Source organism: Lepidothrix coronata, unplaced genomic scaffold (assembly GCF_001604755.1).
Source record: "Lepidothrix coronata isolate B3197 unplaced genomic scaffold, Lepidothrix_coronata-1.0 Scaffold152, whole genome shotgun sequence".
Classification (NCBI taxonomy): Eukaryota; Metazoa; Chordata; class Aves; order Passeriformes; family Pipridae; genus Lepidothrix; species Lepidothrix coronata.
The window spans coordinates 2,341,104-2,368,164 of NW_016690332.1; the positions used below are offsets into that span (position 1 = coordinate 2,341,104).

Below are 27,061 nucleotides of genomic sequence, written 5' to 3' on the forward strand. Positions count from 1 at the left end.
AGTAATTAAATATTTCTATTTATTTTTTCATTAATATAGTATTTCTTTCCCCATACATAAATAAAAAGAATCACTAATAATTATTGAAGAGCTATCAAAATAGGGTACTATTGAATTTTGGAAAACAATCTGCTTTAGTATTGTTCCAAAACATCACTGATGCCTACAGAACAATGAACCTTTTTTCCCCCAGCCTGAATTTCCATAACAGATCCAAGGCACATAACAGTGTATTAATTTTATGAACCAGTTTTAACCCAGTACTGAGAACAGAAATACACCACATCAAAAGGTATTAAGAATTATTATTTGAAGAGAAAGTTCATTAATGATAAGGGCAGATTAGGCTATTGCCAGATGGTGCAGATTCTACTGGTAAAGATTAGAGTTTTGATTTCTTCTGAAAGAAGCTGACAATAGCATTTGCACACTCATCAGACAACCACCTCTCCGTCAGGACTTCACACTCTTTACTGTTGACTGCATGGAGCTTCTCCTTTTCCATACTTCGTAACAGTTGCTTTGACACTGCCAAGGACTGGAGGAGGAAAAGAGGAACATTAGGAAGTTAAGTATTCTATACTTTTTCTATACTTTAATTTAAAGTTTCAGAAAAATAACACAAAACCCACACTGGAATCCTAATCCAGTTGTATTAATATTGCACCTCTTAGCTTTTAGTCAACCTTTTCACTGGAAGTTTTTATTGCATTTAATTACTAAAAGTGCTAATAAGGTGGAGGAGGCTTATGGAAAGCAGAACAGCAGCCCACTAAGTGCTCATAATCACAGTAGATGCCATAAGAAGTGAAACCCACTCCAGTGTCTGCAGTGTCAAATGAACCCACATTATCAGCAGCTGGCACAGGTGTCTCTTCTTGTCCAATGTAACCTAATACCATTGTGACTTAAGAAGTTTTGCAAAACCTAAGCTAGCAGGATGACTGGATTCAGCAAAAACTAAAGTCACCTACTGTCATCTTGAGTGCACACGGTACACACAGTACAGTTAACGTTGCAGACCCAGTGGTAAGGTTCTTAAAAATAAACTATTGCCAAAATAAAAACCTAAGAGAAGGCATCCAAGGCAGTCATAAAGAGACTGCACAGATGGATTAATTAATTCATTTTGAAGGATTTTCAGCCATTGAATCTCTGTGTACAGTACACTGTCTTAGATGCAGACAGAGTAGAAGAGAGGTATTTGTTTCCCAGCAGCACAGGGACAGATCTGTGCTTGAAGGAAAATATATAGAGCTTCATTATTTCAGTTAAGGATGGAATGAAACCAAGTGGTTTCATTTGGTAGGAGAACTGGGAGTGCTATAGGCTTACAAGGTGGAGAAAAATGTAAAATACTGACATTTTTGGGGAGGCTTGCATAAGCTTCTAATCTTGCCCAAACTTCCTTCTGAAAACTGTTGTCAGGGAAGACTTCAGTCACAAGTCCCTGGGCACAGGCTTCTGCTGCAGTCAGCTTTTTATTGAAAAGCAGCATCTCACTTGCCTATGTGAAGAAAAGTAGAAAGTGTGATTCAACAAGACACAAAACTTGAGTAATCTGACAGGAAATCTACACACTTCCATGACACATTTATTTTACTCTCTTGCTCGTTAATATCTGCCCTCTGAAAAGAACACAGAATCACACAATGGATGATGTTGGAAGGAACCTCCAGATACTGTCTACTTCAAAGCCCCTGCTCAAGCAGGGGACTTAGTCCCATCATTCAGGCCATACTGAAGAGATTAAGTAAGTATTACACCCAGTATCAACCCCTGGGCTATGCCACTGGTGACTGGCCTACAGTTCCTAATGTTCACTAAGAGTGTACATGTCTTTCTGAGCAGAGCTCCAAGGATGTAATCTGAAATTACCTCACCATAAATGTGTTTGTTCACTTCTGCAGTGACTCCAAGATTTCTAGAACATGTACTGGCAGGCTATGTCTCACTGAACATACTACTCTTGATACTTGGATGTTTATAAGCACTTGCTCTGCTCCTTACAGATTTAAACCCTGGTCAACAAAAATACACTGTATTAATGCATGCATTATCAGATAAGTATTTAAAATTATACAGATTTTTTCTGTGGGATATCAAAAGAAGCAGTTTTCTCTCTGTTCTGAGAAAAGAAAATTTAGATTCTGCCATCTCTCTTGTCTTTTTTCCATTTTTTTTAATTACTCTTATTTAGTTTCCTTATTTCTAGAGTAGACAGAGAAAATAAGAGTATGGACAGAAGACCACATCTGCTCTTACAGTCAGAAGATACCAACACACAAAGGTCATATGATCCCACAGACAGTGCAGATATTCTTACCTTGGCTAAGCCCATGATTTTTGGAAACAGGTAAGAGGAACATCCTTCTGGGCTCTGTCCAAGTTGACTAAATGGGCTGTGAAACGTAGCCTGGGGAAAACAAAAAAAGAACAAAATAAAGCAAACCTTACAACAGAGCACAGAATTAAAGTACTAGGATTTAGATTTCATTTTAAAGCTTCTATTGTGACAGAGTTAATCAAAGCCACACTTGAACTGTTACCATGATAGGCTTTAAATGTCATCTGCTAACACTGCTTCATGCTCTCAATGCAGGTAAGAGTTGGCTTTGTCTATATAATTCAATTTCCTTATCATAACAACCCCAGTGATGAAGTTACATTATCTGAATACAGCACTTAGAGAATCTAATATGTACATGCAAAATCTTTACAGAAAGGATGCTCATACACATCTGCCCTAAGTCATTAAATACATATTTCAAATAACTTAAAAGGTAAAAAGTATTTTTGCCTTTCTGAAGTCACACTAAGTTTATTCTGCTCCTGAAGAATTCAAGTCACTGAATCTTCTTTCCTCTAATTTTATGAAAATCTAAAAAGAGCCTGTGCCAGAAATGCATCATGGGGTCACACAAAATAATACCATTTGTGGCAAGTTAGAACTGAACAGCAGAATTTTGTTTCGACAACTTGCATCAACTTTAGGCAAGAAAGACAAAATGCTTGCCTTTATTTCCATTTAAAAATATGAACTGATCACAAAGAGAGCAAAAGTTGCCAAAGGAGCTTTCACTGAAACAGAAGGTTTTGAATCCTCTTCATGAATCTTCATTGAAAAAGAATCCCTTGTTATACTACAGAGGGCCACATGGTAAGACAGATCAACAGACTTCCTAGCAAGAAAGTGACATTTATAACATTGTACAAAAAGACTAGACAACATCTGTTAGGATGCAGACTGTTATTAGACATGCTTAAGCAATGGGAGATTAAATATTCTGGGGGACAAACTGGTGTCCCATGCACTGGAGCAAAATCCAGTGCAGAAGGCAACATTAACTGATCTGTTGCCAGACTGTGCTGTGCAGTGTCCCAAAGGTGGCTGGTAATGATCTGCTCTGGGAATACCTGGCTGAGAATAAAACCAGATCCTGAACATAGCAAAGCTGGCCATTTCTGGAGTGGGTAGTCAATGCTTAAAGCACTCCAATGAAACTACTGGAGAGTGTGAAATTAAGTAGTAATTTGGATGAAAATGACCTTACTGCATGGGAGTTCACAATCCTGGAAAGGGAAGAACAGAGAACAATCACCTTGGAGAAATGTTTGATAAACTTGAGGTTAATTGGAAAATTTCCATGAATGATAACCTAAATGAAAGGTTAGGTTAGACCCTACAGAAATACTCCAAGATCTATTACCAAGGGCACAAGCAAAAGCTGAACCAGTGCAGATAGGAAGGTACTAATTCAAGTATGGATTTCAAGCCATTCAAGAAAGAAGGATAATATTAACAGGACAAAACATTTAATGCTTATTTGGATTAAACTTCAACTAAATCTATACTAACTTACAGCTGTAAGGAGATATTATGCTGAGGGGAGGTGATTAGAATTCCAAATAGTCTTAATAAAATTGAGAGGTATAAGTCAGAAGACACTATTTAGTACAGATAAGTTAAAGTTTGTCAGGAATAACTTAGTATATAGTATATGTTGTACAACAGGAACAATTGTTTCACTAGCAACTTTACAGTTGTTATATCAGGTGTTATATCAGATCACAAGTACATAAATCAAATAACAATGTGGGATGTCAAAGCAGAAATACAGTCTGCAGAATATGGAGAAATTCTTCTGCTTCACTTTGCATGAGTAAGATGAGCTGGAGTGATGTGTCCAGCTTGTACCACTGTGCTTAAAGAGACACAGAACAACTGGAAGGAGTCCAGAGGAATGTGACTGCAGGCCACATGAGGAAAAGCTGAACAAACTGCAGCTGTTTAGCTCAAAAAAAGAAAAGACAGAGAGAGTGAAGATAAACCTGAGCTATATCTAATAGCCTAAGTATGCTGATGGCTAAGCATATTTACAGCTGTTGTAAGGGAGGATGAAAACAGTCTGTTCTTTAAACTGAGGAAATAGAAACAATAGGTTCACCCTGTAGCAAAAATAGACTAAATGGGAGGGGCAAAAGAGGGAGAATCCAACAATTCTCTAGTAAAAAAAGAGATCTGGGGACCAGAATAGACTGAACAAACCACACATTATACAAGCATATGTCAGGAGTGCATCGGCCGTGAGTGATCCAGTAATGGATCACTTCAGCCAGCTACTGAACTTCCATTCCATAACAAACTTTTGCTCCCCCTCCCACACCTGAGAGCAACCTTACAAGCATCATTTCACATCATGATAGAAGAGAGGCTCTTAGAAAAGAGCCTTTAAACTGGAGACAGTAACTTGATAACCATAATCACAGCAGGGAAATTCCATGCATATTAACCAGTGGTTGGTGCACCCCTGTGCTGGTAATTAATATAGGCATTTCTTGATGTGACATAAAATGCATTTAGACTTCTTTAAAGTGTTCTTTTCTCCCAAGATTACCCCAAATCAAATAGTATTTGCTAGAGAAAGAGGCTTAAAGACTGTCTTGGGATCAGCTGTGCAATGTACTTACCCTGTCAGAAGCATAGACAATGTCACACAACCCAAGGACTGTTACACAAATTCCAATAGCTGGGCCATTTACCACTGCAATCAGTGGTTTAGGAAAATCAATAAAATGACCCACAAAGTCTCTAGAGAGAAAGGTAAAGAGAAAATGTAAGATGCAAGAGACATCTCAAGTGGTTTTCATCCAATATAAACAACTTTCAAAACACGTGATTACATACTGCATAACAAAACCCATGAGCTAGATAGAAACTATGTAGCATATGTTTTTGACCCTTTCAGAAATGAATTCTGACAAAATAAGAACTATCTGAAACACCTGCATTTCCTTAGCAACTAAGAATCAAACATGTACGTACATATCAGCAGATCTTTCCTAGTTCCTGCAATCAAGTTATGAAAGTGTTTTCCTCTTCAGCTATAGTTACTGAATACATTTCACTAACAAAAACACTCTTTTGCCTATACATCCATCCCAACTCCACCCCTGAAATAGCCATCCCCTTCACAGACTGTTCTGCAGCAAAGCCCCAAGAGGAACCAAAATTGTGATTTTACCACAACACAGAATTCCCTGCTGCTCTTTTGCACAGGTTTGAGAAGGAGCCTTTTGTTTCAAAATAAAACACTTCCCAAAAGCAAACAGTGTTTTAAGAACTCCAGTTCCCTGACATCTCTGTGCATCAGCTGTAATGAAGCACTGTGTTTGTGTAATAGTAACAGCACAGCAAACACAAGCTTCTCACAAGAGCAAGATCAAAGACCGTAAAGCACACATGAGGCTCTACACTGTGCTGAACAGCCTATAAAGCACTGCAGGCTGGAACACCTGCCAGGTACCACTGAGTAACAGCTTCAAAACAGGTTCACACTGCATTGTTATCACTTCGAGGGGTAAGTGTGATCCACAGACAGCTTGTCTAAGTAAAAGCTGAGTACTTTACTTGCAGTTCATCTTTAAAATATAAATAAAAAGCATTGGGTTTCTGTGTATTTTAGCTTTTCCATCAAATTCGAGTGCCTGAGGGAACAATCAAACTTGCAAGCATCTCCCAAATGCAATCATCACATACAGAAGTAAAAGAGAAGACAAAATCTGCTCAAGTAGGGAAAAAAGAAACATGCTGTTTGTCCCCAAAACCTCTGTGTCAGATGATACCCTGATCAACTTGGCCTTAGAAAATAAATTAGTTTAACAGATAAATTCACTTCAAGATGGAGCCAAGATCTCAGAATTACTTGGTAATTTTGAACAAGTTCATTCCAACTGGTCTCTATTCAAAAGAAGTCTGTCATTGAAGGAATCTGACATGTCCTGCTAGTGTGGACACTGTTGGATATCAAAAAACCCACAATTTCTTTCATATACATTTAAAACAATGATGTTGTCATTATATCTGCATGTACTTTGGGGACCGAAAAACGAAATGAAGTCTTCAGCATCACTGTACTTAAAAAGACTTCTAATATTAATCTCATTTATTTCATACAATTAATACTTGTTCCTCCCACATTATCTTTCTGTTTATGCCCACGGTGAGCTCTTGGACACCGTCATCTAAATAGATGAACAGAAGCATAACTGGGTCCTTGCACTTGTGTTTTCTAACAAAGCCTGCAAATTATATTTAACCCATTACAGTAACTTATACATATATGAAACCAAGATGTTCTACTTGAGTAATACTGCTCCATCTTTTGCCATCTTCTCCATTTCTCCAGGCTGGATATTAGCAAAATTATTCAGGTCATTTCCACTACTATAGTAGTCTCCATTTCCTGCAGAGAACACATATGAGTAAATGCACCAGTGGTTTCTGAGTAAGTAAGAGAAGAGAAGCTTTCATTTATTAGATTCACAAAAGAAATTTCATACTAAGTGTCTAACATTATTAAGCAATTGGAGGGATTTTCTCAAAGTATACACACTATCTTAAAGGACATCTGTGGTATAAAAAGGAGTTTTGACTGACAATTTGCTGAAAAAAAATTCTTTGGCTGTAAAAAGCCAAAGAATATTAACTGTGAAATATTTGAGGCAGAAAATTAATTTTTTTTTCTCTAACAGCATCAGATGGAAAAATATTTTGTTTCTTTCCCTGCATACTTCCTCAGGGTTTTTTTTTTCTGTCATTTCGCAATCATTCTAACAGTTAGATGTGAGAATCTTTTTCTTTTGAACAGGACAACGGAAATGTAAGTTGATGCATCTCCCTTCATCCACCTTCAAACTGATGAAGGAATCAAAAGTAGACAGAATAACCTACTTCATACAAGGTAGAAGTTTCACATTTTTTGTGATCAATTTAGGAAAAGGTATAGCATTCTACAGATGAGACTGGCAGTACTGCATTGAAATCATTGTACTGGAAGATGGATTCTTCAGCAAGAAACATATAACCTGTTAGTGAATGTATAAGTCAGTTTGAGGTGCCACCAAAAAAGCATGGAGCATTTTAAAGCTAGACTGCATGACTTAATTGTCTAAATCATCCCGTATTTCATGAGGACATTCACAGCATGGGACCTTTCATGTGTTGGCACATCCATTACTTTACACTGCAGTGCTCTTATTCACTATGTAAAATGCAGTAGAAAGGTTTGTGCAGAGGTGTTTGCTATTCACTCAGACATTCCAGTTGTGCGAACTACCCTTTTTATTTTGTAAGGGCTGTGGTGCCCAGTCATTGCTACTGAAAGGAAACCCAGGAGCCTGGGAATGGGAACCAGCCGCTGGTAAAGCAGACAGTGGAGACAAATATGCATGCAATTACCCCAGAGTAAGCAGGTTTAAGACCAAATTCACCTTGAATTCACACTACTTTGCCAGCCAAAGCTCAAGTTTTGGCTAATTTCCTAAAAAGACATACATATGTGCAATGAGGATGGGCCACACAAGCAGTGCCTGCCCTCAGTGCTGTCGCTGCTGACTGTCCTCACCACCACGCTGTTCAGTCAGCATAAGAAACAGACCAAAAGAGTCCTCTAGAGAACCAAAAGGATGTGTCCCCAGAGTAGCTAGACTTCACAGGCAGCATGAGTTTGGGCTGCCCTTTCAGTACTAGTGCTGCAGTCATCCAGCTGCATACATCTGGTGACAGGGATGTACGCAGCTCGGCCAGGTTGCAGCTTCCCTGGCCAATCCTTTCCTGTGGCAGCCATAGAAAAAAAAAGAGAATGAATGTAAAATACCATTTTTTCTGATGATCATTGGTAAATATGCAGTGCAAACTTTCTACTGGCTGTGCCAGTACAGGATTTCAGACGCTTGTTTTAAGTGTGTTCCAAATGTATCACAGAGGTAGAGAAAATTGACTAAACTCATACCAATGAACTCCAAAAGCAGTAACAAAGATGCTGTGGAACAAATATATCAGCTACTCAGAAGTAATAAAGCCCTTAGGAGTATTCCATATTCTCATCTGAGAAACACGTTTTGATGTAACAGCAAGCTTGCTAAAGAATTCAAAATGCCACCTTGAAGTAATTTTGCCAAGGCACTTTGGAAAATCTTTGATCTATAACAGAAGAAAGAATTTCCTCACACAGTTCAGTCTTAGTCTAAATACATGTAGATAGTTCATGTCAATACTATACTTTGGTATAATACAAAACATACCAGTAATAACTGCTATGGTGGAATCATTTTTTCCAGCTTCTTCAAGTGCTTTGATAATTTCTCTGTACATCTGCATAAAAGGAAAATCAACAAAGTACAAATGTGATGCTACAAAAGAACACAAAAATGAGATTGACACTGACAACAAGGAGCTCAAGAGACAGATTAGCTACAGTCCTTTAAAGTACTGAAAAATTTTGCATGCACAGAAAGTTAAGTATTACATGTGAGGTACTTCTGACCATAAAGACACGCACTTGCAATACTGAAAAATTCCAATGCAAATTTAAAGGACAATATAAGGTCCTTTGTTAAATAAACGCTGACTGGAAGCTAATTTTAAAACTTGAGAAGTAGTTTAAGTGGGCAAAATAACATACCAAAAAGTTAGCAGCAGTGGGGCAAAGACCCTAGTTCTGGTATCTTTGCAGTTGTTAAACACCATGATCATTATGCTTCCAACATGGACTTAGTCATGAAGATAACTGTGGGACGTGTAAGATTACCTACACATGCCTGCAACGGTGCAGAGCCAAACGCTGCACAAATGCTTCATTACACAGATTGCAGTCAAATCTTGCATGCACAAAACAGGCCAGCCTTCCTGCAGTTTGCCATTTTAGTTTACTGCAGACCATAATCCTATATTAAGTTTGAATGAAATCAAGAGACACAAAAAAGCCTAATCTGTAACATTTTAGCTGAATTATTTCATTTTGTACTGGATATTTATTTCTTAGGTTGTCACTGGAGTCAGGATACCAGCCCCTCATAAAATTCAGACCACCATGTTTCAGTCAGTTCTTCTTAACCTGTAGTGAGGATTCTTTAAAATTTCAATAGTTTACCCAGGAAAGAAAAAATCATTAGTCCTCCCAAGTTAATTTCTTTACCTGATGGTTGATGGCATTTTTCCTATCAGGTCGGTTAAACATTATCTTTGTGATATTGTTTTTGGTAGTAACTATTAATGTTTCATAGCCATCATGCCTGCCCTCTTCTGGAGAAGCATCTTTCTTCTGGCTAGCAGATTCTGCAGAGACCAGACTTGAGACAAGTTCAGCATATTTCTGCCTGGCATTATCCTGTAATAAAAGGAAAGGAAAAAAAAAGAAAAAAAAGGAAATAAAGAAAAAAATATTAAAAGAATAGGAAAAAAACCCACACACAATATTACGAAAGGCTAAAATGTAAATCAGTTATAGTACTAATAAAATGGGTACCTGGGGGGAAATGACGGGGAAGGGGACTGTGCTTCAAGACAAAACAAAATAAAAATCTCAATTATAAAGCATTCTAATTAGGGGGGTGATAAGGGGAACATGTTGTATTTAAACACTGCACAACAAGCTTAAAGTCATCTGAAAAGCAGCAGCGATAGATCTACAAAAGTAGAAGTGCATAAATGCTGGGATGACGAGATTTATTTTGTTGGTGAAGTACTCCCATCCACATCTAGGATGACCTTTGTCATATTCCCAGCATTTACACATTTCCATGGATCTTCTGTTTCTTCTTTCCAGTGAAACACTTCTCCAACAAAGCTTTTATTTTAGAATATGTTGGTCTGAAAATCAAAGTGCTAAAATAGGTCTTATGGCATTTTAAAATTGCTTGAAGACACTAGTTTTCATTTAGCACTAGCATGACACACTAAAGAATCCTGTCTCCTTAGCTCTACATTAAACAGTGATTTAAAAGAATTTTAAGTTCTTGGTTGTTACAACCTATTTTCTTGAAAGCATAATATACTTTGAAAAATTTTATAATCCATAATCTGTACCACATGAAATTGTCTATCCACTCTCCACTCTAACATCAAGACCAGATTCTTTTCTTTAAGTGTTTCTTCACTACTCCTAAAAGCAGGGCCATCAAAAAACCCCACAAAAACATTAAAATACATTCCAAAAACCTCAAAGCAGGACAAGAATGTATTATGTTCATGAAATTATGCAAGCATGTTTTTTTTAAAACAAACCAAAAAAAATGCAAAAAACCCCTCTGTATTAAGGAATACCTTTGACTGACCTCAACAACTACTGCTGAACAGCAGGCCTAATGTAGCAGTAACACGGCTGATTTGAAAAGCTTGTTTCCTTCATTAAAGAATAACTGAAGAAACCTTGGTAGCTGTATGTGATGTCAGACTTTACTACAGTCTGCATGAAAAAGGAATGCTTATGTGTATCTGCATCTTTATTCTTCCTGCTTGCTTCACTTGACTTCTCTAAAGGTTATGAAAGGTATTAAAGAGGTCAAGATATACTGAGAAAAAAAGAATAAAGAGAGGCTCTCCATACACCACTTTTTTCTAGTCTTTTAGTCAACAGCATAAGAGACTGATTTTTTTAAAATGACAAAGTTATTAATATGCTAGATTCAGAAATTTGGGTTTTGTTGTAAGAGCTGAGAAGCTCAATCCATCTTTCTCAAAGAGAACAGCAGTATTTTCATTGGAAATCACGATCTATGTAAGATCTCTTACATTGATACAAGCTGGTAGTAATAAAGTAGAATTAGGCTTACACACTAAACAAAAATCTCCAAACACTGAAGCAGTGAAATGATTGAGGAATACAGTGCAAAAACATTTTTATGGCTGAAGCAAAGTTGCTCAATTAGCATGTAATAAACATCAGCCATTCACTTACAGATCAGGCGCTTCAAGGTAGAGTAATCTACAAAGTGAAATTATAGGTATTGTCACCTGAGACAAGTTGCCAAGAGAATTCCATGCATCCCACTTGGCTTTCTTGACAAAGTCCAGCATACCTGGTTTTGGAGCATTGCAGGGACCTTCAGTAGCCTGAAAAGAGAGCAAAACAAACTTACTTAAACCCATGATTAAAGTTCAGATGCCTTGGTAGAAAAGATGATAACTATTCAGAATATTTATCTGACCTGGATACAGAATTTAACTCTGAGACAGGAGAAATACCTAGTAGTAGTTGGACAATACCTAGTAGTAGTTGGACAATATCCAGATAGTTCACATACCATGAACTTTTCAGTGTCTGCTATTTTCTGACACCTGGTGCTGGGCTTTCACAAGTAGCCACCCAGTATGAGACACTGGTTTCCAAAACACTTAAGCTCTCCTACCTCAAAAACTGCAGAAGTTTTATACTTAGAAAGAAAATTACAGCCTCATAAGCTGTGTGAACAAAGAAACCATTGCATAGGATCTATTAAGTTGGATCTTACTTCAAAGTTAGCTCTACTGTGAGCAAGGGCGTTTGACCAATTGAACTACAAGAGTTCTGAGCTATCCTGAAGTATTCTGTGATCAGTTTTCCTGAGGAAAAGTACACTATCAGAAAGAAATATTTCAAGTGGGAGGCAGGAAAGAAAGAAAGAATACATTTATGAGCTCACTATTAGTAGTTAGTAAAGCTACCCGGAACCATCACCTGTCTTTAAGATCTTATTTAAATAAGCTATCAATTGCCTTCTTCAATATAAAAAGCCACAGCCTGTAGTGACCCTGCAGCCAACCTTGATCCCAAATACTTCCCCAAATACCAGTACAAACCCCACTAAGGACCTGCAGCTATTTTTACAAAGGTCTCCCTCCGTGCTGTAATAAAGGATAACCTTCACTCAAAGTGTGGTGGAATGGTTCCTTGAATTTAAAACAAAACCAAAAAAAACCCAAACAAAACCTAGAATGACCATACTAAAAAAACAGAGAGAAGAAACCATCAGAAATCAACCTTCAAATGTCAGCATCATTATATTATAAGCACAGCTGACTGTAAATACAACAAATTTAAGAGGAAGCATACAGTATACTCTTTTTTTCTTAGGCATAAGCCATTTTCCAAAGCTGAATCTATATTATTATATGGAAGGCATCACACAATGGATGTAATTTGGCTCTATTTCTTTGAGTACAGGTTTCTATTCAAAGCATGATTTATAAGAAAAAACAGGTTTGGTTTCCCTCAGAATTTAGGTACAGTTTAAGGGACTGGCATTTCAAGAACAGAATTCAAGCACTTGAAATGAAGAGCTTGTTAAGACAGAATACATTTGAACAGTGCCTAAATCAAGTAAATATTTTACAGGTCCATCCCCTCAGGTTATAAATGCTCCTTACAAAATGAAATAAATCAAGCCTACCTGTTTAAACAGGGCATAGAGTTTCAACTTAGTTTCGTTCCCAGGATCCTTTTTCAAAAGCTTCAATTGCTCCTGAGCCTTTTCAAAGTCCTTCTGGCTGACTTGCATGGTGGCTGCAGTCATGTGCAGGTGAACCGCTGGAATGCAAACAGCTAGTGTTCGTCTGTGAGTAAGTGGGGAAAAAATCCCATTACTTGTTTTTTGTGTAAGACTGGGGGAGAAACAAATATGCTGCTTTTTAAGACATTTAAAATATACATAAAACATACATATCACACTAATTAAAACATCAACAAGCAAGATAACTAAAAATTACAAGAAAGTTGCTTTAGAAGCCTGCTTTCACTGCAATATAATTAACCTTTGGAAATTATCACTTTGTATTAATTATTTAAATTTCATCCCCCTGTACTTGGCACCTTCAAGAATGTGTTCAGTTTTGGGCCCCTCACTAGAAGACAGACACTGAGGTGCTGGAGCATGTCCAGAGAAGGGCAAGAGAGCTGTGTCTGGAGCACAAGTCTGATGAGGAATGGCTGAGGGAGCTAGGGGTTTTTAGCCTGGAGAAAAGGAGACTTGGGGGAGACCTACCTTTCTACAACTACCTAAAAGGAGATTGTAGCCAGTTGGCAGTTGGTGTCTTCTCCCAAGAAACAACTGACAGGACAAGAGGAACAGCTTCAAGTTACACCAGGGGATGTAACTTGAAAAAAAGATGTGTGTGTATGGCATCAGGGGACATGGTTTAGTGGTGGACTCAGCAGTGCTGGGTTAACAGTTGGACTCGTTATCCCAAACGCCCTTCCAACCTAAATGATTCTACGATTAACAGCTTTATGTGCCTATGAATAGACATATTGACAGCATGTAGCCAGTCTGTTCTTTGTGATCTTTTCAAGTGTGTGTGCTTCTATCTAGAAACACTTCAATTTGAAAGCCTGGGTCTCCAGTCAGGGCAGCATAAGTGAAGACTAATTTCAAACTGTACTTTGGAAAAGGACTGGCTGTAAAACAGCCTGTAGACACTTAAGAAAAAAAAAGGTGGTCAAAATATTCTGGGAGAACAACCTTCCATCAAGAACCTTCAACCTTCAACCTTCCATCAGAACAAGGTAGTTCTGTCAAAATCTCCCCCAAAACCACCAAACCCCACTCCAAAGGACCAAACCTAACCCAACTCTATAATGCTTTGTAAAAGCAGGTTTACTTCAACAGTTAGGAATCAAAAGCCAAGAAGTCTAATAACTTTGGCTTCTTTCAAGAGGGCAAAAGCACATCATTACAGCCTTCTTTGGTTAAATTGCAATATACATCAAGCATTTTTACTATTTTAAAATGTTCTCAGTTTTTTTATCAACATTCCTCCATTTTAGTTAAAAATGAAGAAAAAAAGCCCAGCTTTTCCCATCCTAACTCACTGATACAGCTGTTGTCTTAGAGCATCATATATAATAGATTTCGTAACCAGTCACGTTTGAAAAAACAATGATTACTTCAAATGAAGATTGATAGAATGCTTAACCTATTTAATGTTAATATTTCAGTTACAGAACCATCATTTAAAAATCATACCTAACATGAAAACTCTCCCTTTTTATACACACCTAACGAGAATTTAAGAAATTCTACTGCCTACTCATAAATATCCTCATTGCTCTTATTTTGTAAAGAAAATTTATTATGAGTTGCAAGCCTAAAAGTTGCAGGCAGACAGTGTGAAGAATGCCAACTATGTGCCATCATTTTTATTCCTCTTTCATTTTATGGAGATAGCTTGTCTAGGTGTCTTGTAAAAATGCTTGTAAGATCTATTGGGTCTTTGTCCTATTATAGCTCGTCTGTATTAATAAAATCTAGAGTTCCTGGTATTTCGGAGATACCAAGTTTGAATGGTAGACATGGAAAGAATGTTTTCTGTTATACAGAGAAATTCTTTCAAAATGAAAGAATTCCAAAATCTGCTTCAAAATCTTATGCCTGTGAAAAGAAACCTATCTGAACAATACAAAGTGGAATAGGCTGTCAAAAATGGCTGCAGGAACAGAAAGTCCTTTTACTTCAATTGATCAGTAGGCCTTTATTAAGATAGCAGTGTACCCAGACAAACCAGGATTAAACATCTGCCAGTTTAATTAACATTCAAACTGATGTGTTTGGAAGACTGTGTCAGAGTTTAACAAGTTCATCTCTTAACCAACTTGGATGCTATCTAGCCAACTTGGAGACTTCACTTCCAGGATTGATAAAAGACCTTCAACAGGAAGAAGTGTACCTAAACAGATACAGATACAAGGTTTTTAATACTGCATTTCTGATTGGTCTGTCCTGGAAGCCCAGAACATGACACTTACTTTCAGATCCTATTCCCAAACATGTTTTTGAAGTCACATTTACGGGAAGAAGAAAATGAGAGTGTGGGAAGGGCAGGGGTTTATTTTGGTTTTGCTTTGTTTTCCTCCAATTTTACTATTCGTTCTTGGAATTACTTGATTGCTGCTGTCCCCAGGATGATCTGTGTATTTACTACAATTTTTTCTGTCAATCTAGGCATTGACTAAAGTGGATTCAGTATTTAAAAATGGATCTATAGGCTTACACCATGTTTACAATGTGGACTTCACTCCAGCCTGGCTGTGGTCAATATTATAAAAAGACTTTAAGACTCTCCTTTATATACAATTTGATAATGACCAAAAATTAACAAAAGTTGAGGATGAGCAGTTGAGGAGAGGGGAACAACACAGCAGCCGGTCTGAAGGTATGTACACACATATATTTATGGTTAAAGGTTTTCTTGCATTTAGCAGGTCACAAGTTCTCTTCCTTATTAAGGATGCAAAGTGGACAAGTCAGAAGAGGACGAAAAAACAATTCAGTGAATAAAAAAAATCGGGCTGGGGAAAAGTAGAATGATCTTTCAGAAAGTCCAGATTCAGAGTGACTTTCCTTTGCTGTTCGGTTTTTACTTAGTTAAAAAATGTTAAGGCTAAGCTAATGCTATTATTTCTCTATTAAATTAACAAAGGATGAAAACACAAAAGAAAGATTAAGTTATTTCACATTTTATTCACCTTGGGCAGGACTTCATTCTTCAGAGGCATACACAAATAGCAGGAACAGAGCTCCTTCACCCCAATTAGATCATAGAGCAAGGAGGAGAGGACTTGACACCGCTCAGCAGACACAATAGCATTGCCACCTCTGGGACTACACAGTGACGCCATGCCAGAATCCCAAAGACAGAGGAGAGGATGCTGCAGTACAGTATGGGAATGACTTGTTCCCTTCATTTGCTGCTCCCCTGTTGTGACACTGAATCCTTCTTAGTCACTCACTGAGCAAATCCATGTCCCATTTTAGTGGCCATACAAGACTTTGCCAAAACCACACAAGGCAGGCAGAGAGCCTGGAACCTGACCTACAAGCCACCAGCATCAAACTTGCACTTGTTTTAATCCAAGCAAAAAAAGAAGCCTAGGAAAGGCAATCAAAAAACCCCTCTGTATTACCCCTTCTCATCTACTCACTGCAACAAAGCTAAATAATTTCCTTCACAAAGTGTCTTAATTTAAGAAGACAAATATGTTTGCTAAGGAGGGTGGGATAGGAAAAAACAGGCTCTTCCTCTAAGTTATTACAAATTCGAAATTAAGAGGCTTCAGGCGAAAAGGTGTGGAAAAGAAAATAACAGCTCTTTGCTGAAAAAAAAATAATATATATATATATATACACACATACATATATATATGTAACAAAACAGAACTATACCGTGACTGAAACTATCACTGAACACAATTAAGGACTTTTTGCCTTTCGGCGCAGGTATAACCACAACCAGCACGGGGCGCCCGCGGGCTGCTCCTGCTTGCTGCGGAAAACCAGGGCTGCCCACAGAGCGCACAGGGAGCTGCTCCAGGCAAACAGGGCTGCCCACAGAGCGCACAGGGAGCTGCTCCAGGCAAACAGGGCTGCCCATAGAGCGCACAGGGAGCTGCTCCAGGCAGGCCGTCTCCGACAGCGCTCGCTCCAGACAGTCCACGCCGGGCCGGGTCCCCTTCACTTCAGCTATGGGGGCGGCTGCTGGCAAGGGATGGAGGTGCCGGCCCGTCCGGCGAAGAGCGGGGAGACCCAAAAGCCCCACGAGGCAATGGCAGCCTCCGTGACAGCAGAGGTTGTGTGGGACGGCCCTCGGCCCCCTTCCCTCCCGGGGTGAGCACCGCAAGGATTCTCTCACAGTTCTCCGGAGCGGGGAGAGGGGCGGGGACACACGAACAGGAGCTCCTCTGCTACAGCGGGGATGGGGCTTCCCTTAAGCGATTTAGCCAGTGTGCCGAAGTTATTTAGTTTTTCGATAGGACAATCATTAAGGCCCGAGCTAGAAAAACAATGAAGCTTGATGTTTATCTTACCCTAGCAGAGACTAGGCTCTCTGTGGAAAATTCACCAAAAAGTATGAAACTATAACACAAACCCTCCTCTTTATTGCCCTGCACCCTGTATGGGCAATTAGCTGCCACTGCCCCACTGCTACAAATTACCTTTGCTTTAGCGACACTCATAGAAGAGTGGTGAGGGCCCGGCAACCTCACCTAGCTGGGTAAAAAGCCAGCTCCCACGAGAGAGCGAGAAGCAAGAGGAGTCACAACTTGGCAGAGCAGTGACAGTCCATGACAAATGCCTGCGCACTCCTGCAAGATCATTCACTGGGTAGTTCGCCTGTTGTACACTCTGAAAACAGAAATAAATCCTGGTCATCGCTACCTGAACCTGAAACATCCAGGCTGACAATCATTTCATATTTATTTCCTTACTTCAGACATCTCTTTGTTGCCATTTAATCGTTCAGGATATCTTGGAAGCCCACCATTATTGTCCAGTTGAGCCCTTTCTCTTCAGACCAGTGGAAAAGGTGCTGGAGGGCAAAAAGAGAAGACTCCTAGAAGCCTGCTTCAGTGCTGTTCTCTTCCTTCCTAAAGAAAACATATCAGTAAGGGGGACACAGAAGTCTAGGGAGGAGGTAAGTGCTGGGTGAGCTGCAGGAGCCACCAGTCCCTCTGGGCTGCTCTCTGGCCATCCTGCACTGCCCCGTGACCAGAGGTCCAAGGCAGGGCAGGGTCTCAGCTTTGCTTTCCTGCCCTCATCCCGTCATCCCTTTCCCAGGGCCCAGCCACATCCAGTACTGCAGGCTGCTCTACCTGTAGTAGACTGCCTGCTCCTAGGTGTCTCCTGGGCAGCGCGGGCACCTCTCCTTCCCTGGCACTGGGAGCTCAGATCAGTCTCCTGGGGGTGAAGAATCACTGCCACCGCTCTCTGTCCTCCTTGCAGACCCTGGCAGCCACGGACTCCATGCTGAAGGCAATAGTATCGAACACTCCTCCCTCAAGAATTAACAAGGAGCTGCAGAACATCTTGCAGGTCTGGCCTGTGCAAAGAGTGGGAGTCCCAGGGCTGTTCCTCACCCTGTGGGGGTGAGCCAAAGCTTGGCCCAGGGCCTTTGTTCTGGGCCCACAAGGGACCCCAGAGGCAGGAGCCCCGCTACAGGCTTTGCTCAAGGTCAGAGAAAGCCTTGAGGGACAGTGCAAGTCCCACCCAGGAGCAGAGCTGCGCTGCTGCTGTTGGAGTGAGTATCTGCTCCCAGGGCTCACCAGCAGCTTCTCTTTGCTGGACTTTACAAGGTATGAGAGAACTGAGGTGCAGGTTGCAGCCACGGAGAGGATTTGCACACTGAGCAAATGGATGGACAGCTATTCCGAACGGCAGGTAAGGCCTAGGAACCCTCCAGCCATGCTGTGCCCCTCTTTCTGCTGCTCTCCCTGGCAGGGCTGCTGCCCAGATGACTGCTCCAGGAGACAGGGCCACAGAGCCCTGCAAAGCTTAGACTCACCAGGGATACAGCCCTGAGCACACTCTTGGGTATGAGGCTTTGGCACCAGCTGCCCGCCCTCAGCCCTGCTGCTCTTCTTCCTCCCTCACGTAGGACCACCTTAAAAAAGAGGACTCCACTGTGATGACATCAAGATCTCATTCCTCAGACAGCTGCTGGGACATATTCTCCTTTTGCAATCCTCAGAAATGAGACCTATAGCAAAGAAGGCTATTCATCACCTCAGCGAATTCATCCGTAAGCAAAAAATTAAGGGACACTGTGGTGGCCTTCATCCCTCTGCACACAGACATCACCTCACAGCTCTGCTTCTCTGCTTGACCACCTTTGCCCCTCTGGCTGCTTTCTGTACTATCCCAGCTCTCTTTCGCTGTAGAAGCCGAGTGCACTCCTCATGTCTTGGATCTGTTCTCTGCTGCTCTTCTTCCCTGCTCCTTTCACCATCTTCAATCCTGCCAGTTTGTGGACCCCAATCTGACACCCTCCACAATCTCCTGTCCTGCCATCTCACAAGCAGATCTCAGAGTAGTTTGGAAAGCCTGATGGCAAAGCTACTCTGTCTTACTGACTTCCATGTCTGCCCTGCTCTTTAGGCAGGAGAAGGCTAAGAGGTAAACGCTGTGCACACCATGCAGAAGGTGAAATCAGCTCCTTGCTGACGACTTCCAAAAAGTACCATACCAAGATAATAAGCTCCCCCCTTGCTGAGACTCTTGTCCATGCCTTCAGCAGAGCACTTATGTGAGCAAAGGGACCCAGATTAAGTGGGACTGACATGGCCTCACTGTCCCTGATGAGAGGGTTCCTGCTGTCCCCAAGCAGGGACTATCCGAGGGCAGCACTCTGGTGTCCCAAGCAGCAGCTCCAGCTCTCCTGCCCACCAGTGAGCCCTGGTCCTCTGCAGGGCCAGCACCCCATGACCATGAGCCCAGATCTCCTCCCTCAGCCTGAGGACCCTCTGCTCTCATCCTCCCACACACAGTGACTGTGGGCAGTGCTGATGGCACTGCTGGGCACCTCTGGCCCGGGCTGCTCTCAATGCCCAGCAAAGCAGCACTATTAGATAGCTTGTATGATATCTTTACTCTCTTTCTTCCTGCCACAGCCCTTTGAAAGGTACCTCACATGCTCTGAGAGGACACACATCATCCTTGCAGCCATGGAGGAAATGAAAAAAACTGCACAGGCTGCTGGAATACCACAAAACACTTTTTGTGGGTGGCCACATATAACCCATGCCCCTTGCTAACAGATCTAAGTGGCCTGTGGCTGGATTGCCCTGCCCTTCAGCCCTTTAAGGCCTTGTTCCTCCCTCCATCCCTCCCTCCCAAACCCAGGTGTCTCAGGCACCTGAAGGCACCTTAAGGTAGAAGAGAGGTATGGAAAGGGCAGCTGAGGCTGCACTACAGTGGCAGCACTATCCTCACTTGTGTCCCCTCCAGGTGCCAAAGATTGTGAGCTTTGTGCACGAAAGCCTGCAAAGCATCAAGGAAGGACCAAAGCAGCACTGCTTTGACTCGCTGCTTCTCCTGGTAGCTGAGTTTTTCCCCAGGAAGGTAGTCACAACACTGTTGAGCATCGCTCCACAAGGAGACAGGTACTGGCCCTGGTCGCTGTGGAGAGAGGGACTCTGAGACTCTCTGGCTCCCAGACCCAAGGAGTGCTGCAGGACACCTTTAAGGAGCAGGGTTCTCCATCCCACCAGGCTTTCCAGCCCTGGTGGGTTATCTGGGCCCGCAGCAGCCAAAGCTGGCTGAGCCAGCCCAGAGCCACCATGCTGCTCCCAGCCCCATGGGGAACACCACCTCAATCCCCCTCCTACCTGCCCAGACAGGGCCCCCAGGCACCCCAAGCCACGTGGGGCTGGCCCAGGCCATGCTGTGGTCAAGGCAGCCCTGCTGACAGTGCTCTGCCTTGCAGTGGCCATGCAACCATAGCACAGATCTTCTCTGAGCCCAAGATGACACGCAGGATATTATGAGCATTCTCTGTCTTGTTCTAGGTCAACTGGTTGCCCAGTAGTCCCAGCTCTTCTTCTTCAGAAAGCAGCTCCATCTCTGACTTGGCTGTGAGTTACCAGAAAAACACCTGATCCCCTGCCACGAGCCCTGCAGACTCTGCCAGTATCTTACTACTGTGCTTGCTTCTACGGCCATTCCCCAGTGACAGTAGCACGCAGTTTCAGCTGGATGATTTGGATGATGATTTGGATGACGATTTCAACATCGATGAGGAGCTTCCAACACTCCCAGCCTCCCAGGTATTTGAAGGCCTCCTCATGCTGTCAGAGACACCCGACCTGAGGTGAGCAGGATGGCATCAGGGACAGCCATGTTGGCATCCAGGGGTCTGGGGCTGGGGGTAGGGCAGTGGTTTGGCGTGGGCTGGGAGTCACGTGGTGGGGTGACTGCTCCAAACACCCTTACTGCCATGTTGGGGCCTGGTGGCTGCCTGGGGAGCTTTCCAGGCATGAATCTCATCACAAAAAAAACCCTCTGTCTGTCATACAAGCAAGAAAAATGGAGCTCCTCATGCTAACATGATTGAGCTCCTGTGGCTTGGCACTGAAGATCTCAAGGAAAACATCACAATGATCATTAAAAATGTGATACATCAAAACCTGAAGAATTAAAAGGCCAGCCCCACCAATGAGTATCTGGTGGAGAACCTTCCGTGCTTCTTTGACATAGTAAGGCTGATGTGGGAGTGTGGGACCTGAGATGGGCACTGGGCAATGACAGCTGCCCTGCAGCCCAGCCCTGTGAGGAGCACTCGGAGTAGGCTCTGCTCCACTCAGCTCTTGTGGCTTCCGGGCCTTGCAGCCCAATGCTACTTCTCCCTGCTCTGGAATCTGACTGTGGGCATCTCCCTCAGCCAGGATCACCACCCCCCTTCACTATGGGCAGGTGGCCACTGTTTCTGAAGCTCACCCTTCCTCCTTCCTGCCAGGAGAGCAGCGAGATCTGAGAGTCCTCAATCTGCCTCTTCAGAGACCACGTGGGGTCAGCGGTGGTGAGGAACAAGAAGAGATGGAAGAACTGTATATGGAGTGCACTGGTCCCGCTGCTCTTTCCCATGAGCAGCCAGCCCCCCAGGGTGGCCAAGATACAGATTTCAAGGCTGAGCACTGTCACACAGAGGGGTGGGCTGACCCTCCCTGGGGGGCCCAGGCAGTAGGGCAAGGGCTGCTGGCAGTGGGCAGCCCTTCCCCAGCACAACCTGTGGGAAAGGTCCCCACAGAACCAGCGTGAGCAGGGATGGAGAAGCTGGCACAGCCATTTCCAATACATGCCCTATGGCTCCAGTAGGTCTTGTCAGCAGCCTGTGACCACCAAAGCCTGAACAGGCACATCCCCACAGGCTTCTCTGCTGTCCCTGATATGTGCCTTCTGGGCCACCTCGAGAGGCAGGGCTGCGAGCCTCAGTCCATTGGGGCTGTTCCCAAGAGACACCCAGATGCTTTGTCAAGGGAAGCCCCAGCTTCCTAAGTGCAGGATCACCCCAGGAACAAAGTCAAGAGGTGTCCTTTGCCAGCCATGATGCTATCTCACCTGTTGCTATGCAGGCCGCCAAAGAAGAGCTCCTTGCTGCTGCAAAGCTCCTGAGGTGGAGGGAGCTCAAAGACCTGGTGCAGACACATCAGACATGGAGGATTGGTGAGTGCTTGGTAAGGAAAAGCACCAGGGAGCAGGCTGGGTGAGGGTTGCCCCGCACCCAAAGCCCAGGGTGTGGGCTCTGCAGCTGGGCCTTACCTGCCCTGCTGCAGCCCAGAGCCTGGAGCTGCACTCCAGTTTATGTGCTCCAAGAACAGAGCCCCAAGGGCTCATCTCCAGGCCCCTCTCCCTTCCCTGCACCCAGTGGGAGAGAGGGCTTTCGGCAACAGTGAGTGCTGCCAGGAGGGACTGCTGCAGCCAACTGGGGGGCTCTGTGACATGCCCAAGTCCTTGTGCTCTCTCCAGCTAGGGAAGGACAGGAGCAGGGCTGAAGAGTGCCTGTGTCAGGGCCTGATGTACCTCGAGGACCCTGAGGCCACTCTGCAAGAGGCGGCCACCAGGTTCATTGGTGAGCCCCAGCCCCTGGGGTCCCTCTTTGGGCAACCTGGCCCCCATCCCTGCTCCTGCACTGACAGGGAAGTGCAGCCCTGGAGCTGCCCGAGCCCCAGCTGCTGCATGCTGGGCCTCGGCCTCCCTCTGCCACCCCTGCCCACACAGGTGGGCTTGGTGGCCACCTTGCTCAGTTCTACCCCCATGAGCTACTGGTGGTTCCTGGGGTCATCCCTGCTGAGGGGGAGGAGGGCAGGGCCAGGGGCTGTGCTGCTGGGAGCACACTGGGGAACAGGGGCTGACAGGGGCTGACAGCACCTGAGGGACCAAAGCATGCCTATGTGGATGAGATCTGCAGCAGTGAGTGGGGAACATGGGCTGGAGGGGATGTCTGGGGGCCTCTGCAGACACAGGGGTTCATCTCAGCTCTGTTTCTTTTGGTGTCAGCCCTTCAGCCCCTGCAGACAGACAGCAATGAAATCGTCTCTTGCCTGGCAACTCAGACCATCTTGATCCTGAGGGCTTTAAATCTACAGCAAAAACCAAGATTCAATCTATGTACACTGTTCTTCTGGCGTCGCTGAGCCAGCTGGAGGATGGCTGTGATTTAATAAATCTGAAACAATAGGTCCAAACCCATGGTGTCCTTCAGATGTGCAGCATCCTGAGCAGACTGCATCCTGCTTGGCCTGTACCACTGCCTGCAGGACAACTTCCCCTCAGCACACCACAGATCCAGGTTTGTTTGAGAAGTTGACCCCTTGCTGAGGCTTTTCCCAGGAGAAGCCTCATTTGTCTCTCCTCAGGGCAGTCCCTCCACCACACAGCGAGGACAGGGCACAGAAAGAGTGGCCCCAACTCTGCATCCCCATGGGTGTCCAGGCACTCAACAAGGCATCTGCTGTTGCTGCATCACCACCTCCCCTCACCATAATAGTTTTGGAAGGGTTTCCAAGCAGCTTACTGTGGTGTTAAGGGGACCAGAGGGAAACCCCAGGGGCCCTAGAGAGACTGGAGGACAAACAGGAAGTCTCGGTCACCGCCACCACATCAGAGGATGGGCCTCTGCCACCATGTTGCTGCTGACAGGGGCAGCTGTCCCGACCCACTGGTCAGGGGCATGATGTTCATTATAAATCCTTGTCAGGCTGAGCAAAGACACTGGACATGTGTCTGGGAACTTATTGTACAGTCCCCATAACTCTGGCAACCAGCCCACTATTCAGACTGAAAAGGTGTTGGCCAACAAGCCCTTAAATTCTTACAGCACACTTCCACAAGAGCGATGGCTAACAAGCCCTTAATTTTGTACAGTACACAGCAATAAGTTCGCAATTCCCAAAACAAACTCTTCAAAGGTGCTGGCACACAGGCTACTATACCACTACTCAAAGATGCTGGCTGACAAACCACAACACACCAATATTCAGTTGTTCCCCCCAGAGAGGGAAAACTTTTTACCACCTCAGTTGTAATATCTGGAACATGCAGAGCTTGGGTGCATGTTAATGGGAAGTACTAGACCTGAACTGCAATTATTTTTTAAATCAGACTTGAAGATCACTTACAAAAAGTGTAATAGTTCAGTAAACTACCATGAGATTAAAAAAAAAAAAAAAAATCTCAGAGACTGGAAGATTTCTGTAACTGAATAAGCTTAGGAAAACAAGAAACATTGCCCCTCATCCATGCCTTTATTGTTTTAACAGTGTGCCTAATAATAAAGTTTTGGACCTTGGTGTTTTGGTTTTTTTCGGTTTTTTTTCTTTTTTTCTTAATAAGGTAAGCTTGAAAATATGTAAAAACACGTTAACATAATTTTCTTCATGAATTATTTTCGTGCTTGCCTATCTAATTTTTGACCATTTTCTAAAAATAATGTCCTTAGCATTGCTTAAACTGTAGTTGAAGGAAGGAATTGAGTTACAGTTTTCCCCAGTGTTTAGGAACTGTAAATTTGGTTAGGAATGTGATTAACCGAGATCAGCTGGCAGCAAGAGCACACATTCCTCTCCACAGGAGAAGGTTACGCGGAGTGTTACAGCTGGTTGGTACAGCTGGAGGTGTCCCCAGCTCAGGCAGAAAGCTATCTCCCCAGTTTTTAGGATGAAAGCGACGTCTGGCCCAGCGCACTAAGGCAGGGGCCATGCAGGGAACGTCAACCCGGCTGATCCAGCGGCACAGGCAGGGCAGCACCAGGTCTCCCCGCCGATCCCCGGCGGCGGGGAGACGGGGCTGCCCAGTCCCAGGGTACGGACACCCCCGGCCCCAGCGCTGCCCGCCCCGGCCGCGCCACCCCCGCGAGGGGCTCCGCGGGGCACCCCTGGAGCCATCGGGACTCACCTTATCCCGCACGGCGACCGCCAGCACAGACTCGGGACGAAGGTCAGAGCCGGGAACGCCATAACCAGAGGGAAGGGAAGGAGCAGGAGGAGGAGGAGACAGCAAACCCCGCCCTGCCGGAGCCGCCGCGCCATCTGCTGGGGCAGTGGTGGCCGCCCGCTTCTTCCTCGGGGGTCACCGCCTCCACCAGCACTGGGAGGGCGGGCTGCGGGCGGGGCTGCGACGGGAGCCGCCGAGGGAAGTGGCGAGGCCGGGGCGCGGTGGGCGGCGAAGTCGCGGTCCGTCGGTACGAGCAGCTGGGCACTGAGGTGTGTGGCAGCGCTCCGAAGCCATGCCCGAAATCGCAGAATCACAGAATCGCTGAAGTCGGAAAAGACCTCTGAGATCATCGAGTCCAACGTGTGACCGAACACCACCTTGTCAACTACACCATGGCACTTAAGTGCCACGTCCAGAAGTTTCTTGAACACCTCCAGTGACTCCACCACCTCCCTAGGCAGCCTGTTCCAATGTTTAACAGCCCTTTCCGTGAAGAAATTCCTCCTGATGTCCAACCTGGACCTCCCCTGGCGCACCTTCCAGCTATGTCCTCTCATCCTGTCACTGGGAGAAGAGACCGACCCCCACCTGGCTACACCCTTCTTTCAGGTAGTTGTAGAGAGGAATAAGGTCACCCCTGAGCCTCCTTTTCTCCGAGCTAAAAAATCCCAGCTCCTTGAGTACTAAATGATAATAAATGATGGAGAACGGCTTAGTAAGCTCTTCTGCCAGCTCCCTCAGCTCCAGCTCCCCTGGATGAATCCCATCCAGTCCCATAAACTTGTGAGTGTCCAAATGCGCTTCAGGAACTGCTTAGGACCCTAAACTCACTCACAGCAAGGGTAACAAAGACCTGGCCATTCAGCATGCTGCATGTTCTGATCACTTTGTGGTCAGAAATAGAACTGGCTATGGTGCAAACTCAGTGGGCAGCCAAGGTCGCCAGAATGGTCAATGGAAAATGAATGGACATGGAACTAGAACACTTCCATGGCCAAAAGTCATGGACTTGGCTTAGCTCACCCAAAAGTGCCTTGTAATGGTCATCACATCATTACTCAGGGCCACTAATTGTATTAGCTTTCTATTTCGGTATCTCCTAAAATGTTTGCATTGTTGTTTTTCCATACAAATCACATGATGGACTGCCGGTCTTCCTGGTACCTGTATCTCAGTGAAGCTGGTGCTGTGTAAAGGCAGAATAAACACTGGTGTCTGCCCTGTCTAACTTAAAAGATACAACTATTTATTGCTAAGCTTTTCCTTTCATCTTCAGCTCCTGAAGGTGTATTTAATTTTTCCTTGACAGTGTTGCCTGCTCTGTGAAAGATGTTTCTGTGTTTAGGTAGGTGCTGTGAAAATCCTTACAATTCTGATACTCAGCTCTGTTAGTTTCCTTTCAAAATACATCCAATAAAATCAACTTTTAGTCCTTTCTTTGTTTGTTTTTATTTTCCCTCTCCCCAAAAGTAAATGCATTTAAGATTTTGTGTTCTACATCAAGGATAAATGTTTTGAAGCCACTAATGAACTGTGGGGTTGTTCTTCCTTAAATGTTTGATTACAGTTTTCCAAATTTGTATGTGAGTGTTAGAGACTCATAATCAGGACAGAATGTTTTTTTCCTCTCATACTGCAGAGCCCATGACGTGTGACCTGGGCCAAATCTGACATTGCTGACTTTTTCTAACATAGCTTTGGATTTCAAGTACAGGTCTTCTTCTTTGAACTTGATACACCTTGAATTTTTCTCATGATTACAGGTCCAAAAGCCTAGCATTTCTCAATTTCAGGCACAACCTTTACTGGTTTGCACTTCTAGCAGACCTGCTTAAAGGAGGTATTTAATTGTGTTTTAGCCTCTCGGTGGCAATTTCCTTCTCTGCTACACAGGGCTGTGAGGTGAAATTCATTCACATTTGTAGAAGATTTTAAAAGCACCCTCCCAAAAGTCTTGTAGGAAATGCTCTTGTTGATCTATATCCTTATTTACCCCGAATCAAGCAAAACTCATGTCTTACAAGTACGTAACTTGTTAGAG

At 43.7% G+C, this 27,061-nt stretch overlaps 1 protein-coding gene and 1 long non-coding RNA gene across 5 annotated transcripts; one reads left to right on the top strand and one right to left on the bottom strand.

Annotated features, from left to right (window-relative positions):
• Positions 1–25,110, bottom strand: ECI2 (enoyl-CoA delta isomerase 2). 4 transcript variants are annotated; one of them, XM_017828766.1, is made up of 12 exons: positions 24,982–25,101; positions 17,523–17,681; positions 17,250–17,439; positions 12,712–12,874; positions 11,297–11,395; positions 9,480–9,671; positions 8,587–8,656; positions 6,644–6,746; positions 4,972–5,092; positions 2,327–2,416; positions 1,364–1,507; positions 1–538 (listed from the first exon to the last, which is right to left on the bottom strand). In XM_017828766.1, the coding sequence occupies exons 4-12, from the start codon at positions 12,832–12,834 to the stop codon at positions 383–385; spliced, it is 1,098 nt and encodes a 365-aa protein (XP_017684255.1). In that variant the 5' UTR covers positions 12,835–12,874; positions 17,250–17,439; positions 17,523–17,681; positions 24,982–25,101; the 3' UTR covers positions 1–382. The 4 variants fall into 4 exon arrangements, with proteins under 4 accessions (XP_017684255.1, XP_017684256.1, XP_017684258.1 ...); XM_017828767.1 differs by lacking the exon at positions 17,523–17,681 and having other exon boundaries at positions 24,982–25,084; XM_017828769.1 differs by lacking the exons at positions 17,250–17,439; positions 17,523–17,681 and having other exon boundaries at positions 12,712–12,848; positions 24,982–25,105.
• Positions 21,915–23,971, top strand: LOC108504126. Its single transcript, XR_001877005.1, has 3 exons — positions 21,915–22,255; positions 22,944–22,998; positions 23,086–23,971. It is a non-coding gene; the product is annotated as an uncharacterized LOC108504126 (long non-coding RNA).
• Positions 25,111–27,061: the final 1,951 nt, after the last annotated feature.